We start from the raw sequence: 15,875 nt of genomic DNA, 5'->3' as shown, positions 1-15,875 counted from the left end.
TTGAGAGCTCGGGGCAAGCATTCATACTATGAGACCTCCTTTACCAGTGGCAAAATATAGTAATAGGTTTTTACCCTTTTTTTACCCTTGTTGAAAGGGTAAAAAGCTATTACTATATTTTGCTTCCACCCCGACCCTGACGCCTACATATTTCGAGTTTGCATATTCTCCCCGTGGTTGCGTGGATTTTTCTCCGGGTCCTCCGGTTTTTCCCTCCGCATTTAGAAACATGCGTTTAGAGTATTTGGTTGCTATACATTTCCACACGATAATCGACTTTGTTGAGCTTCTGAAATAAGAGCTATATAGCTCAGTGGGTGTTACCTGGTAAAATAAGCATAGTCGTTTAATAGTAAACAGTAAATACTTAAAGCTTTCGTGACTGCAGGAATTCATATTGTTAGGTTCTTTCGGTGAAGTCACGTAGATAGGTTCAAATGATAACAATAAAATAAAATAAAACTACGACGTTACGATCACAACACAAGCGATCGCCGTATTTTTTAAATCCTTTATATTAAGTTCGCTTGCTTGCTTACGACCGTGCAAATCTTTCGGTCGTTTTTTAACCCACTTCCCGTGATCCAATCGAGCTGACATTTTGCACACAGACTCGTTGTGCGTGACAATTAATGTTCGTGAAAATTGTTTTTCCAAAATTTTACACTTTTAGGACAAAAATATTATATTTAATTACCAATTGCTTAATGGTGCCATGCAATCATCTGACCCATAGGTGGCAGCCATCTCAAGCCAGAGGACGAGAGGACTCTAGCCGCCACGCATATAAAGGATTTATAGTGAAAAACTTTGTTTTTACGGGTTATACTTGTTCCTCCTGATGAGGATCGCTTGTGTTGTGATCGAAACGTCGCAGTTGTTTTTATTAATTTGAACCTATCTACGCGACTTTACCGAAAGACCCAAAGAATATGAAGAATCTATTTTTGAACTCTAAAAGAGAAGTACATCACCCTGTGTGAGAGAACAGGAGAACAATCCGTGGAGGTCGACATTACATGATCACATCTGTAATCTCTTCTACTGGCCTCTTAATGACATCAGGCGACACTGTCATTTCTCACCCGCCTCCCACCGTGAGTAATGCTTGTGATATGACAGTTAGACCAAAAGTAAAATTCATTTTCAAAGCTAAGTGCAGAGGCACATTAAATTTCGTGGGTGGTGTTTTTCTACAGTCATTGTTTACGGGGCTGAGACAGACCCCCAACCCAGCTTATATGTAAGTTCCTAGCTTGAAGTGTCTCATTCTTCACCTGTGGACGGCTGCTTGTGTTGTGGCCGAAACGTCGTGAGAATTGTTTAATTTTATTATGTTTTATTTTTATTATTTTATTACTTCCCTTCTACGTGACTTTACCGAAAAAACCAAGAAGATGAGACAGACCATCAACTCACGACAATTGAGAACACAGTTTAATCAAGGGCAGCAGAAAACCCGGATTTGAACTCTCAGTGGTGCAAACTCCACGCTCTGACCTCCGAGGGAGGTGATGTGTGGAGTTGGTAAAGGGCTTTCTCACCTTTGGGAGACGGAATGTTGGGGTGGCCACCTTTCTATCGACGACTTGACCCAATTGACTCATTCATTGACCTAGCTGACGAATCGTCCCAACTCCAGTCGATTTAATAGCATTGGTGGAACCTTCCAGCAGGGTCACCTCGAGGTTCTTGGGAAAGCCCGGAACACAGAATGCCACGTGGGGGGGGGGGGGGCCTTAAACCACCCTAACCAAAAATAACCATTGAAATTTCGATTTAAAGCGTTCGTGACTGCAGGGATTCATCTTCTTGGTTCTTTCGGTAAAGTCACGTAGAAGGGAAATAATACAATAATAAAAATACAACATTATAAAATAATATTCTTAGGTTTTTTCGGTAAAGTCACGTAGGGAAAAAAAATCAAAATTAATAAAAGTAAAATAAAAATAAAATAATTATTTTTTTCTTTTTTTACCTACGTGACTTTACCGAAAAAACCTAAAAATATGACTACTTGCAGTCACGAAAGCTTTAAATCTAGAAATAATAAAATAATTCTCACGACGTTTCGGCCACAACGCAAGCAGCCGTCCTCAGGTGAAGAACAGGTCTGTCGGAAAGACCATGCGAATTGTTGGGCCCTGTTTGGGGCAAAAGTGGCAAATGGGCAATTTTGCCCGACCGCCCCACTGACCCATTCTGGGCGGCCCCTGCCGTCCGGCGGTGATGTCAGATGAGGCCAAGGGCCGCCTGCTGCTTCTCGTACATCTCCTTGGCGCTGCAGGTCGGCAAGTTCACCTCGTACGTGTTCTCGAAGCAGCTGTAGTCCACCTGCGGAGATGCGGAAAGAGTTCCATTTCGGTGAGGTTGATTATTTTGTATTATTAATTCGCAATAAATGTTGGTCCATTTCGAATTAAAAGCTTTCGTGACTGCAGGGATTCATCTTCTTGGTTCTTTCGGTAAAGTCACGTAGAAGGGAAGTAATAAAATAATAAAAATAAAACATAATAAAATAATTCTCACGACGTTTCGGCCACAACGCAAGCAGCCGTCCTCAGGTGAAAACCAGGTCTGTCGAGAAGACAGAGTCTGAATGACAACCGTGAGAATTATTTTATTATGTTTTATTTTTATTATTTTATTACTTCCCTTCTACGTGACTTTACCGAAAGAACCAAGAAGATGTTGGTCCATTGTTTATTTAAAATCCTCATGCCTTCAGAGACGACTCCGTCAGTCGAGGTTTTTAGGGTTCGTCTGAAAACACGTTTATTTTCCTTTGCGTATCCGTCAGTGTAGGGGTCGTATACCCTCTTAGTTTTAATGTTACGAGGGATTGTGTTGTAAAGCGAGGTGAGAGGGACTTGTGTGAATGGCGCTACATCACACCGAGAGCTTTATACTCCACTCGTCGTCTTTCATTCTCCACCCCGTGAATATGCATCTAACTCACGCCGGGTTTAAAAAAATAAACAACAACCTGGAGGATAAAAATTACTCGGACGAAAACAAGCAAAAGAATCCTCTCCGGTTCTAGATTTGAAGCTTTCGTGACTGCAAGGATTCATACTCTTAGGTTTTTTCGGTAAAGTCACGTAGGTAAAACATTAAAATTAATAAAATAAAATAATAATAAATGAAAATAACTAAATTAAATCACGACGTTTCGGAGGCAACACAAGTCTCCGTCTTCAGGTGGGACCGTCACAGCCAAATTTACTGTATCATACAGTAAATTATTATTCTTCTTGGTTCTTTCGGTGAAGTCACGTAGAAGGGGAATAATAAAATAATAAAAAGAAAACATAATAAAATACAAAAGACAATTGTATTTTATTATGTTTTATTTTTATAATTATAATAAAATACAAAAGACAATTGTATTTTATTATGTTTTATTTTTATTATTTTACGATACATAATAAAATACAAAATATCATTGTATTTTATTAATTTTATTATATTATTATTTCCCTTCTACGTGACTTTACCGAAAAAACCAAGAAGAATAATAATTTACTGTATGATGCAGTAAATTTGGCTGTGACGGTCCCACCTGAAGACGGAGACTTGTGTTGCCTCTGAAACGTCGTGATTTAATTTAGTTATTTTCACTTATTTTTTTATTATTGTATTATTATTATTTTTTCCTACGTGACTCCGTGTTCGTTTTCACTGCAAAGCCCGTTACCTTGAAGGCGCCCTTCACCAGCGACATCACCGGCTCGAAGCGATGACCCCACAGAATCTCGTCGTTGGTGTAGGACGTCAGCGCCTGGCACGTCATGCCTGGTGGGGTGGGTGGGGGGAGCGCGTTACGTTCAAATTGAGCGTTTCGACGATGTCGTTGCTGCCCGGTTGCCTTGGAGTGTGCGCGTGTTTGCTGAGACGTTAAAAGCCCAGTTTAACACGGAGTGGTAGTATGATCTTGATTCTAGATTTGAAGCGTTCGTGACTGCAAGGATTCATGGTCTAAGGTTTTTTTCGGAAAAATCACGTAGGTAAAAAAATATATTAAATTTAATTTCTTTTTAAAATAAAAATGTAATTTAAATTTTTTTATTACCTACGTGACTTTACCGAAGAAAAAACCCCCAAAGAATATGAATGGTATGATCTTGATTTGAAGCTTTCGTGACTGCAGGAATACATACTCTTTGGTTCTTTCGGTCAAAGTGACGTAGGTAGAAAATCAAATAAATCACGACGTTTCAGGGCATCGAGGCAGCCGTTGGATAGTCGAGAGTATTGTGGCCAATTCAGGATGTTTGGTCGGTTCTTGGAATGTCAAATCAGTTTCACACGCAGGAGGCTTTCGCGACCAATATCATCCACAATACAGGTTTTTTTGGGGGGTTTCTCTCGTAAATATATAAATGTGTCGCTAAACCCGCCACCACCCGACACAGCCAATTAGTGAGGTTTGTCACGTAAACAGAACGTGGCCAATTCGTTACTAGTTCAGCACCACCGCTGTGTTGGAGAGCAAAGCCACAACATTTACAATCTGAGTACGACGTTTCGCCAGTAATTACAACAGGCACCATCAGGCGAACAGCCAAATTTGTGGTGAAATCCTCCTCCTGTTTAGTTCCTTAAATAGAGGGGTGGTTGTGATGGCATCGATTGTGAGCCCTTCACGTGCGAAGAGGGGCGGGGGGAGATTAATTCATGCATATACATTGCAATGGGTACTCATTACCCGGCTGGGTTATTCATATGGTAATTTACGTGCATTATCAGTACGCGATCTAACCCCCAATAAATCCTGTATTATGAAAGTCAAATCAGTCGACAGGGAAGACACTTTTACCGTGTTCATGATATACCACAGATACTATTTCTGCACAGCATGTTAACTTCATTATTGTTTTGAACATACTATATTATACTCTTTGGTTCTTTGGGTAAAAAACAAAGTACACTCTCGCCATGGGCGGCTTATATTAAAGGATTACGTCTTCACGTGCACAAAACAAATTGTCTTCCGTTCATCTTTGTTGTACAACTCGTGTTTGGGAACTTGAGATAATACCAGGACAGAGATTGGGGCCGTCCATAAATGACGTCACGCGATTTTGGACGATTTTTGACCCCCCCCCCCTCGTCACACGGCGTCACAAAAAGTCAGACCCCCCTGAAATATGACGTCACAAAGCTCTGCCCCCTCCCTTCAAAAAAAAACATGCTTCAAATCGCTTTAAATAATTGTCACTGTAGTGCGTATTTAATGTGGCGCTGCACTCTGTTGTTGTAGGAGAAAACATTTATCAAAAGTATATTTAATTATGTAAAACGTATTCTTGGTTCTTTCGGTAAAGTCACGTAGAAGGGAAATAATAAAATAATATTTATATAAAAAATAAAAATTCTCATGACGTTTCGACTGCAACACAAGCAATCATCATCAGGTGTGAAATCAACGGCAAGAAATTTTGAAAAAATATGTAGAACGTGTTGTCAATATTTATTTAAAGTTGCGCATTTTGATGTGACGTCACATTTCTCACCCCCTCCCCTCGTCACACATCGTCACAAATATCTGATCCCCCCCCCCCCCCATGTGCGTGACGTCATTTATGGACGGCCCCTAATTGGTCAGAGTTTCAGAGCTCGTACCAGAGGTCGCAACCAGGTACCCGATACCCGTACCCTACCCGATACCCAGCTACCCGTACCCGGCCGGGTACGGGTACCCGTTTGCGACCCTGGTGCGGCCGGGTACGGGTACGGGTAAGGAATCAAAACCCGTTTGCGACCTCTGGCTCGTACCGGTGGCTTCTATCGTCCCCTGCAGGATGACGACAATCTCGAACTCCTCGCGCTGCAGCGACTCCGCCGAGAACTCCCAGAAGGGGCTGCTCGCGTCGATCACGTGGTAGATGAGCAGAGGCTCCACGAGGAAGAGGCTGTTCCTACCCGTCTCGCTCCCCAGGTTGATGTCCGACTGCTCCAGCGGCAGGAACTCCCCCTCCTGCCGCCCGAGACGATTGGAGTGACGGTGGGGGGGGGGGGCGATTGGAGGGAGTGACGCGGGGCGATTGGGAATGACGAGACGGTTGAAATGACGAGACGGTTGGAATTATAAGACGGTTGATATGACGAGAGGATTGATATGACGAGACGATTGGAATTATGAGACGATTGATATGACGAGAGGATTGATATGACGAGACAATTGAAATGACAGGGCAGTTGAAATGACAGGGCAATTGAAATGACAAGGCAATTGAAATGACGAGACAATTGAAATGACAGGGCAATTGAAATGCCAGGGCAATTGAAATGACAGGGCAATTGAAATGACAGGGCAATTGAAATGACAGGGTAATTGAAATGACAGGGCAATTGAAATGACAGGGCAATTGAAATGACAGGGCAATTGAAATGACAGGGCAATTGAAATGACAGGGCAATTGAAATGACGAGACAATTGAAATGACAGGGCAATTGAAATGACAGGGCAATTGAAATGACAGGGCAATTGAAATGACGAGGCAATTGAAATGGCAGGGCAATTGAAATGATGGGACAATTGAAATGAAAATATTAGGGTAAAAAAAACCCTCAATATTTCACGAGCCGCAATGCATGGTGGGTCCTTAATAAACAACGTCACGAAGCGATCCTTAAAGAGCCACCGCACGCAGCTCCAGAGCCGCGGGTTGCCGACCTCTCTGCTAGAAGAACAAGAGGAAGTGGAAGAAGATCGCGAAGAAGTTAAGAAAAAGAGGAGGAAGAAGATGCATGAGATAAAGGAGAAGATCAAGAAGAAGATAAAGAGGAAGAAAAAGAAGGAAAAGCAGAAAGGAAAAGAAGAATGAAAAAAAAGGAAAAAAAGAAGGAAAATAAGAAGATAAAGAAGAGGGAAAAGAAGACGGAAAAGAAGAAGGAAAAGAAGAAGGAAAAGAAGAAGGAAAAGAAGAAGATAAAGAAGAAGGAAAAAAAGAAGGAAAATAAGAAGATAAAAAAAATAAAGAAGGAAAATAAATATATCAATAAGAAGGAAAATAAGATAAAGAAGAAGGAAAAGAAGAAGGAAAAAAGAAGGAAAAGAAGAAGATATATAAGAAGGAAAAGAAGAAGGAAAATAAGAAGATAAAGAAAAAATAAAGAAGGAAAATAAGTATATAAAGAAGAAGATAAATAAGAAGGAAAAGAAGAAGGAAAAGAAGAAGATAAAAAAGAAGGAAAATAAGAAGGAAAATACGAAGAAAAGGAAGAAGACGAAGAGGAAGAAGAATAATAAAATGTAACAACATCGCGCCGCCGCCGTCTCTTTCGTGGAGACGACGGCGGTGGCGGCGGCGGTCACCTGGGACTGGCGCGAGCGGACGAGCTTGGCGCGGATGTTGGGGCCCACGAGGTGGGTGTCGCGCAGGTCGCCGAGGCGAAACATGAGGCAGATGTGGCCGTCGCGCTGCGAGACGACGCAGCGCTGCGTGAACACGAGCGTCTCGGCGCGCTTCTTGGGCCGCGCGATCTTCACGAACATGCAGCCCACCATGAGCGCGTCGATGATCGAGCCCAAGATGGACTGCACCATCACCAAGATGGCTCCCTCGGGGCATTGTGACGTCACCGACCGCGTGCCGTACCTGGGGGCAGAACGGAGGCGACGATCGCTTTAACGTGCAGCGGAATTAGTAAAGATTTTTGTTGTTGTGTTGGGTTGGATCGCAATAAAATGTGTGTGCCGTACTCTTCGGTTCTTTCGGTAAAGTCACGTAGGTAGAAAAGTAATAGATCACGACGTTTCGATCGCAACACAAGCAATCGTCATCAGGTGAGACAACCACAGCGAGAGAAAAACTGCTGAAGCAGCTGATTCCTGCAGTCGCGAAAGCTTCAAATCGAGATTGTGTGCCGTCGTTTTACCCGCCACCGACCCGACGCAGCCAATCAGCAAGGTGTTGTCACGTGATCGAAAACGTGCCGACTAGTTTACTAAATTGGCACGAGCTCCGAACGGAGAGAGGGGGGCGATGGGCGAGCAAGGGGTGGGGGGCACAGAAACTCCGCGGACAGCAAAACCACAATTCGGCGCAATCACTACGCCGTGGTCAGTCGGACGGCCCGGCTCTTGACCGTCGGCGTACCCGATCGTGCGCTGGGTCTCGACGGAGAAGAGCAGCGCTCCGAGGAAGCCGTCCACGTTGTCGAAGCACGCCTGGTGCCCCTCCTGGGGGTCGAGGTCACCTCGGATGAGCGCCATGAGCAGGTAGACGAGCCCGAAAAGCAACCACGTGAGCAGGTAGCAGAGCGTGAAGATGGCGAGGAACCAGCGGTACTTGAGGTCAACGATGGTGGTGAACATGTCGGAGAGGAAGCGCATCTTGTCCTGGATGTGGCCCAACCGCACTCGGCACTTTCCATCCTTGGTGACGTAGCGCTGCCGCTTGTACTTGCCGGCCGTGTGGGCGGCTGCCTGCGGTGGTGCGGGGAGGGTGAATGGGCGATGCGCGATGGCGAGATGTTAACAACCTCGCCTGGTGCACGGCACGTCGTGGGTTCGAGCCCGACCCTGACGCCCGTACATTTGGAGTTTGCGCGTCTCTCTCTTCCGTGGTCACGTGGCTTTTTCTCCGGGCCCTCTGGGATTTTCAGCTCCGCATTTAGAAACATTCGTTAAGAGCGATTGGCTAAGATACATTTCCACGTGATAAGCCACTTCGTTGGGCAATAATTTGTGACCAGGTCGCTTCTGAAAAAGAGCTATATAGCTCAGTAGGCCTTACCTGGTAAAATAAAAATAGTTTTGTGTTTAGTTCATAAAATGCGATTGCAACGTGGATTTAAATGGATCGTATGCATGTTGAACTTCTTCTGCACCGTACGTAGTCTTGAATGCGGTGGGTTTTCTGGTGGCCGGTATAGCCCACTGCTGGGATCATTTGCTGCGCTGGTATGTAATAAGGGTGAGTTTCGAATTCACCTTTTTTTAGGATGTCAGATTTCCAGATTGGTATGGATGTATGTTCAATTTATTTCACACTGTATGTAGCCAACCGTGCTAATCGGAGGTGCGGGTGGCAAGGACAACACACTAAACACAAGAAACAGTTCTAAAGAAATTATTTTCAATCGGAATTGAAAAGTGCAAAGCTCCAGTGGCTTCCTAATATCGGAAGGAAGAGCGTTCCAGACGGCGCATCTGAAAACGCGTGATCCGGTGACCCTCTTTGTTCGACCAGAATTCCCGTGATGGTTCATGCTTCTTGACAATATCAGCAAGGTATCGTACCCCAAGGCGCTACGCAGACACGGCGGGGAATATTTATTTTGCAGAGAGGCGTCCAAGTCCCAAGTCTCGATGTGAGGCTATGGGTTCCTACACTAATCATTGGGTCTCTGTGTGAGTGTATGGGCCCCTGTGCATGGACACGGGACTCTATGCGAGTCTGAAGGTCTCCGTGTGAGTCTTCTACACAATACGATTTACATCTAAATGCGAGCACATCTAAAGACACTGTACAGAAACAGTGGACATATTCATTTGCTGGACAGAAAAAGGAAGTCAGTCGTAGGCAGATGGGAACACATCGGTCTATAGTAGTGGCTCTTAGTCTGGGGTGCACGTCCCCTCTGGGGTGCGAGATGCCCTTTCTGGGAGTGCCAGACATGGCCAGATATTTTTAGAAGGTAAATAATCGAAAACACAAATTAAGCACGGGCACGTGAGTACAACTACTTTGTTTCATCAAATCCTCTACGTATTTATTAACATTGTAGATTGTTATTTAAAAGGGATGCAAACGCTGCAGTAAATGTTAAGAACAACTGGTCTATAGAGCATTGCGGTTGTGTGTAGGAATACAGGGTACAATGCTGCTGTGTAGAATTAGCCGGCCTTGCAGTGTTCCAGAAACTATCGAGTCAGAACTTGCACCCTGCTTACACCACAACACAGCGGCGTTCTCCATGGCAAGGCCCCACGGGTCGCTGGGGGTCCCTGGTGGCCTTTAGTGAGGCCCCTGAGGTGCGCGGTCCTCCGACACGAAACACAAATGGTGACCCAACACCCCCCCCCCCATCACCATCATCGTCACCGCGCTGCTGTCAAACACAACGATGGTTTCAAAATGGTGTGGCGGCCCTCACAGCGCTGATGATGTCTTATCGGCCACAGTGGCCCCCCTCTGAAAAACTCGTGAAGAGCGCTGCGCGACACGGATAGAGACATCAACGCGCCACATCCAAGCGTTCAAACATCTCAAAGCGGTCCCATAGTAGAATGAACATATATTGAATAGGCAACGTTTCGGGCAATCAACCTTCTTCATTGCACATAAAGGAAGGAAGGAAGGCGATTGCCAAAAAACGTCATCTATTACGTATTTTTCATTTTAAGGCCACAGTTTAATGAACCCATCGTGTCATTTTTGTTTTATTAATTGTCCTTGTGCAAAACTACCAATGCAGGATCACCAAATAATGACGCTAGCCGATGCCTGATGAATTCCTTTAGGACAGTGTTCTTCACTACATTTCAGAGAGGGGGGGGGGGTGCCACTTTCGCCGATAAGACATCGTCAGCGTGAGGTCCGCCACACATTTGCAACCATTTGTTGGATTTCGATTTAAAGCTTTCGTGACTGCAGGGATTCATCTGCTTGATTCTTTCGGTAAAGTCACGTAGAATGGAAATAATAAAATAATAAAAATAAAACATAATAAAATAATTCTCACGACGTTTCGGCCGCAACGCAAGCAGCCGTCCTTAGGTGAAGACCAGGTCTGTCGGGGAGACAGCGTCTTCACCTGAGGACGGCTGCTTGCGTTGTGGCCGAAACGTCGTGAGAATTATTTTACTATGTTTAATTTTTATTATTTTATTATTTCCATTCTACGTGACTTTACCGAAAGAACCAAGAAGATGAACCGTTTGTTGGGTTTTACAGCAGCACGATGGTGAGGTTTTCACGTTTGTGAATTGTCAGGGACCCACACTAAAGGCCACCAGCGACCGCCATTGGCCCGCGCGGGCCCTTGCAAATAAAGAACACCGATGCAGGAGGACATCTCCCCAATGACCAAAACAGTAATTGGTTGTAGAAGGGTGATACTCAGAGTCGCTCAGCAGAGGGCAGCACATGCCAACTCTGCAGCCTCCGCGGGAAGTTCAAGTTTGTGTTTGGGAACTTGAAATATTACCAGGACAGAGATTGGGGCCGTCCATAAATGACGTCACGCGATTTTGGCCGATTTTTGACCCCCCCCCCTCGTCACACGGCGTCACAAAAAGTCAGACCCCAGCTTAAATATGACATCACAAAGCTCTGCCCCCCCCAAAATAAAACATGTTTCAAATCGCTTTAAACTATTGCCATTGTAGTGCGTATTTAATGTGGCGCTGCACTCTGATGTTGTAGGAGAAAACATTTATTACAAAGTCTATTTAATTAAGTAGAACATGTTGTTTATATTTATTTAATGTTGCGCATTTTGATGTGACGTCACATTTCTCAAACACCCCCCCCCATCGTCACACATCGTCACAAATGTCTGACCCCCCCCCCAGGTGCGTGACGTCATTTATGGACGGCCCCATATCTCTCGTTGGCAATCAACCTGCGCCTCCAACATCGACGAAAGCAAACGAACAACAATCAAGTAAAGCAATCCGACTCAAATAACAACAACACTCTCAAATGGGAAATCGACAATATTAACAAGAAGCGTCCATCTGCCGACGTGTAATGGTGAGCTGCACTCTGGCACTTGCAAGTGTGTGTGTGGTCAACGCAGACGTGATGCCTTGACAAAATTTATTTTTGTTTGGTGTTTGAGCATCTCAATAACTGTTTCATTTCTAGATTTGAAGTTTTCGTGACTGCAAGGATCCATACTCTTTGTTTTTTTCGGTAAAGTCACGTAGGTAAAAAAATAATAAAAATGAAAACAACTAAATTAAATCACAAATTAAATAAATAAAAATGAGAACTAAATAAATCACACATTAAATAAATAAAATTAAAAATTTGAACAACTAAATTAAATCACAAATTAAAAAAATAAAAATTACAAACTTGAACAACTAAATTAAATCACGACGTCTCGGAAGCAACACAAGCCTCCGTCTTCAGGTGGAACCGCCACAGCAAAATTACTGTGGTAAAAAGTACTGTGGTAATTTTCATTTGCCAGAAAGGGTCAACCCTACTCTTGATTTTTCAGCATAACTCAAAAACGTTTGCGGATTATTCCAGTTTTCGCTTTTTGTTTTCCATGCAGCATTAATCGTAACTTGTTTAAAACGAAAGCAAAGAAACACGCGAACATGCTTTCCCTCTGCGTATTATTCCCCTTGAGATCAATTAATCAGAATATATTATCACGGCATTTTTATTCTTGGTTCTTTCGGTAAAGTCACGTAAAAGGGAAACAATAAAATAATAAAAATATAAAAACCTGATGATAATTGCTTGAGTTGCAGTCGAAACGTCGTGAGAATTTTATTGTTTTATATTTTTATTATTTTATTGTTTCCCTTCTACGTGACTTTACCGAAAGAACCAAGAATATGAATCCCTGCAGTCACGACAGCTTCAAATCGCAGCATGTTTGTTGGTGGTATGTTTTGCCACAACCACGTGTGTGGTTCATGCAGACTTGATGCCTTGCAAAAGGTGTCGTGTCTATTTGGTGTTCGAACCTCTAGACACTTCCTGTTTTATTCGCCAGAAAGAGGAAAACCTCTTCTTATGTTTCGTCACAATATCAAGGCGTGTGACAGCATGTGTAACAATGATCATAATTCACACTGTCAACCCACCTCTCACCTGGAGGTTGCAATGTGCCGTACAGAGCTGAAAACATAAATAGAATTCTACGTTAAAAAAAACCAACCCACAGTATTTACACCAAACTTTCTGCTCATGTTGGTGGATACTACCCACGGTGCAAACTAAATAATTTTCCATCCCAGCTGGCGTAACCAGCTACCCCTTTGGCTCGTGCGGTAATGCGGTCAGTGGCTCTATTTAAAGCTATAAACTCTCGATTCACTTACGATAACTTCCATTACAATGTCGTACGGCATATATATTTCTTTGCCGGCTTACCGATTCGTTCAATGGTCACCCTGTATCTATTTAAAGCATCTGATTTTCTACTTCTTCATCATCATCATCTTTCATAAGGCTAGAATTTTCTGCGTCCTTATAGTTTTCTACAACTCAGCACATTCTCAGTTTGGTGAGTCCCTGTCTCTTCCATTTACGGAGGGAATCCTTCCATGCCTCGTTGTTGTCGTTGGGACACTGTTGATGTGCGTCTCGCTAAGACCACTTGCCCCAACAGTCTGTTAAGGCTATCCGGGGGATCTTTGTCTTTGACGCTGTTAAGAGCGATCCCCGCTGTTGTCGGGATACGGAGAAGCCAGGCCGCTCCTTAGCCAAGTATTCTGTAACTTAATGATACAGTCAGTTCTCCTATAACGCCGCGTGTTTACAAAACGCCAATTGGATATAACGCGATGAATGTATTTCGATTTAAAGCTTTCGTGACTGCAGGGATTCATCTTCTTGGTTCTTTCGGTAAAGTCGCGTAGAATGGAAATAATAAAATAATAAAAATAAAACATTATTAAATAATTCTCACGACGTTTCGGCCACAACGCAAGCAGCCGTCTTTTTATTATTTTATTATTTTCATTCTACGTGACTTTACCAAAAGAACCAAGAAGGCGATGAATGTATTAGGGGAACACATTTTTGTTTATAACGCGGGTGCGAATTAGATATAACGCGATCGAGCGAACGGAACTACGTCGCGCGAGTAGGAAACACGTGGTCGTACGGCTGCTTCGGCGAAGCGTCACGCAGGGCGGGATGCTGCTGGATGCTTCTAGAAGCTACCCACGCGCCTCAGTTATTTGTTTGGCCTGTGTATGCATCTCACGCGTTATCGCCGACTGTGCTTTGCCCCTATATTATATATGATTTATTACAACGCGATTTTTCCATAACGCGGTGTTCTTCGGGAACAGGCTGTGCTGAGATCAGTCTCAAAATAATCTTTCCTGGGCCAACTTTCACTCCGGGAATAAAAAAAAATTTAATAAAAATTAATGTTTGTGCAATATTTATTTATTTGTAATGTGACGCAATTGAAGCTGTTGTTTTTCTGCCCCGATTTCAAGCGACTCCATCGCTGTACGCACGGCGCTCCACGCTGTTCCCGCTTGCCTTTCGTCATTTCGGTGGCACAAAGGCCACGCGCGCACACCGAGGCGTACTTAATAACCTGCTCTCCCGCGAGCCCCCTCGCCCTGGTAAAAAAAAAAATCAACTTGAACTTGGCCGGAGCCAAACCTCCTGTGAATGTGCGTTGATGCGGGGGAGGTTTGTGGGAGACACGGATGTGCGTATTGTGCGTGGAGCAGCTTTGGCCAAAAAATAACATAAAATAAAACTGTCTAAATAATACTCGATTTAAAGCTTTCATGACTGCAGGGATTCATCTTCTTGATTCTTTCGGTAAAGTCACGTAGAAGGGAAATAATAAAATAATAAAAATAAAACATAATAAAATGCAATTCTCACGACGTTTCGGCCACAACGCAAGCAGCCGTCCTCAGGTGAAGAACAGGTCTGTCGGAAAGACAGAGTCGACCTAGGGGAGGCCCATGACCAATTCAGATATCCACCACCGATGTAGGAATGACTGTGGCCGGAAATGTAAGTCTAGCAACTCTGCAATTCTGTAGGGCATTGAGCTGACCACTGCCGCCCACCGCTCTATCCATCCACCCTGACGTACACAAACACAAAGATAAAGGCTCCCCGTGTAGCCTTAACAGGCAATTTGGGCAAGTGCTGTTAGCGTGCACCGATGAAGACCGGCACGGCACACGATGGGGGGCGTGGGTGGCCAGCACCACGCCCGGCCGCCTTTGTCTCCCTCGCGGGGATGTTAACACGTGACGGTGATGAACACACACACACACCTGCGGTCCCTGGGCATCGATGCGTTTGCAGCGCGGGGCCCTCTTCTCGGGGCCACCAGGACCGTCTCCGATCAGCTGCCTGGGCTGCTTCTGCCCCGTCGATATTGCCATGGAGATGTTGCTACAGCTCTGAGGCTCCAGGGCTTCCCCTTGGGTGATGAGGTCGATGCCCTCCTCCTCGTCCACCTTCCCCACCACCACCTCCTCCTCCTCGTCCTCCTCCTCAATAATGACTGCGACCGAGGCCTCGCCTTCCTCCCTTTGCCGGTAGCCTCCGCTGTTGCCGAGCAGCGACGCCGTGAAGTCTGCGGTGAAACTCGACAAAATGAAGCGTACAATTAAACAAAAACCAGGCAGAGTTATAGGTTAGTCCGTTGGCTTTACAGACGAACATTATCGAGTATAAATGTGCAGGAAAACTCTGTAACGGTGGCTACCTTATGGGTCTCATCATCAGTGAAGTCAGAAAAATACGCGTATGGGGCCATTGGTGGAAAATTGTTTTTTTTTAATCCTTTATATTAAGTTCACTTGCTTGCTTGCTTGCGCGCTTACGACCGTGCAAATCTTTCGGTCGTTTTTTAACCCACTTCCCGTGATCCAATCGAGCTGACATTTTGTACACAGACTCGCGTGACAATTTATTTTCGTGAAAATGTTTTTCCAAAATTTTACACTTTTTAGGAATTTTTTTTTATATTTAATTACCAATTGCTTAATGGTGGCAGGCAATCATCTGACCCATAGGTGGCAGCCATCACAAGCCAGAGGACGAGAGGACTCTAGCCGCCACGCATATAAAGGATTTATAGTGAAAAACTTTGCTTTTACGGGTTACTTTTTTTAAGGCAAATTTATGGCTGAGTGCATTGCCTCTTTTGGTTTTTCAGAACGAAATTATCAAGTAGAAAATGTATTA

The 15,875-nt window shown here is 44.2% G+C and overlaps 1 protein-coding gene across 1 annotated transcript; it reads right to left on the bottom strand.

The window, feature by feature from the left end:
* Positions 1-2,153: 2,153 nt before the first annotated feature.
* On the bottom strand, positions 2,154-15,141 carry LOC144728595 (G protein-activated inward rectifier potassium channel 4-like). The gene is made up of 6 exons (XM_078608128.1): positions 14,957-15,141; positions 8,106-8,434; positions 7,322-7,604; positions 5,779-5,980; positions 3,698-3,795; positions 2,154-2,334 (listed from the first exon to the last, which is right to left on the bottom strand). The coding sequence occupies exons 1-6, from the start codon at positions 15,065-15,067 to the stop codon at positions 2,233-2,235; spliced, it is 1,125 nt and encodes a 374-aa protein (XP_078464254.1). The 5' UTR covers positions 15,068-15,141; the 3' UTR covers positions 2,154-2,232.
* Between the last annotated feature and the right edge of the window lie 734 nt (positions 15,142-15,875).

This window comes from Lampetra planeri, chromosome 29 (assembly GCF_965212315.1).
Source record: "Lampetra planeri chromosome 29, kcLamPlan1.2.h2, whole genome shotgun sequence".
NCBI classification, from domain to species: Eukaryota; Metazoa; Chordata; class Hyperoartia; order Petromyzontiformes; family Petromyzontidae; genus Lampetra; species Lampetra planeri.
The sequence above is the reverse complement of the archived record's forward strand: the minus strand, read 5'-3'. Positions and strand labels throughout refer to the sequence as shown.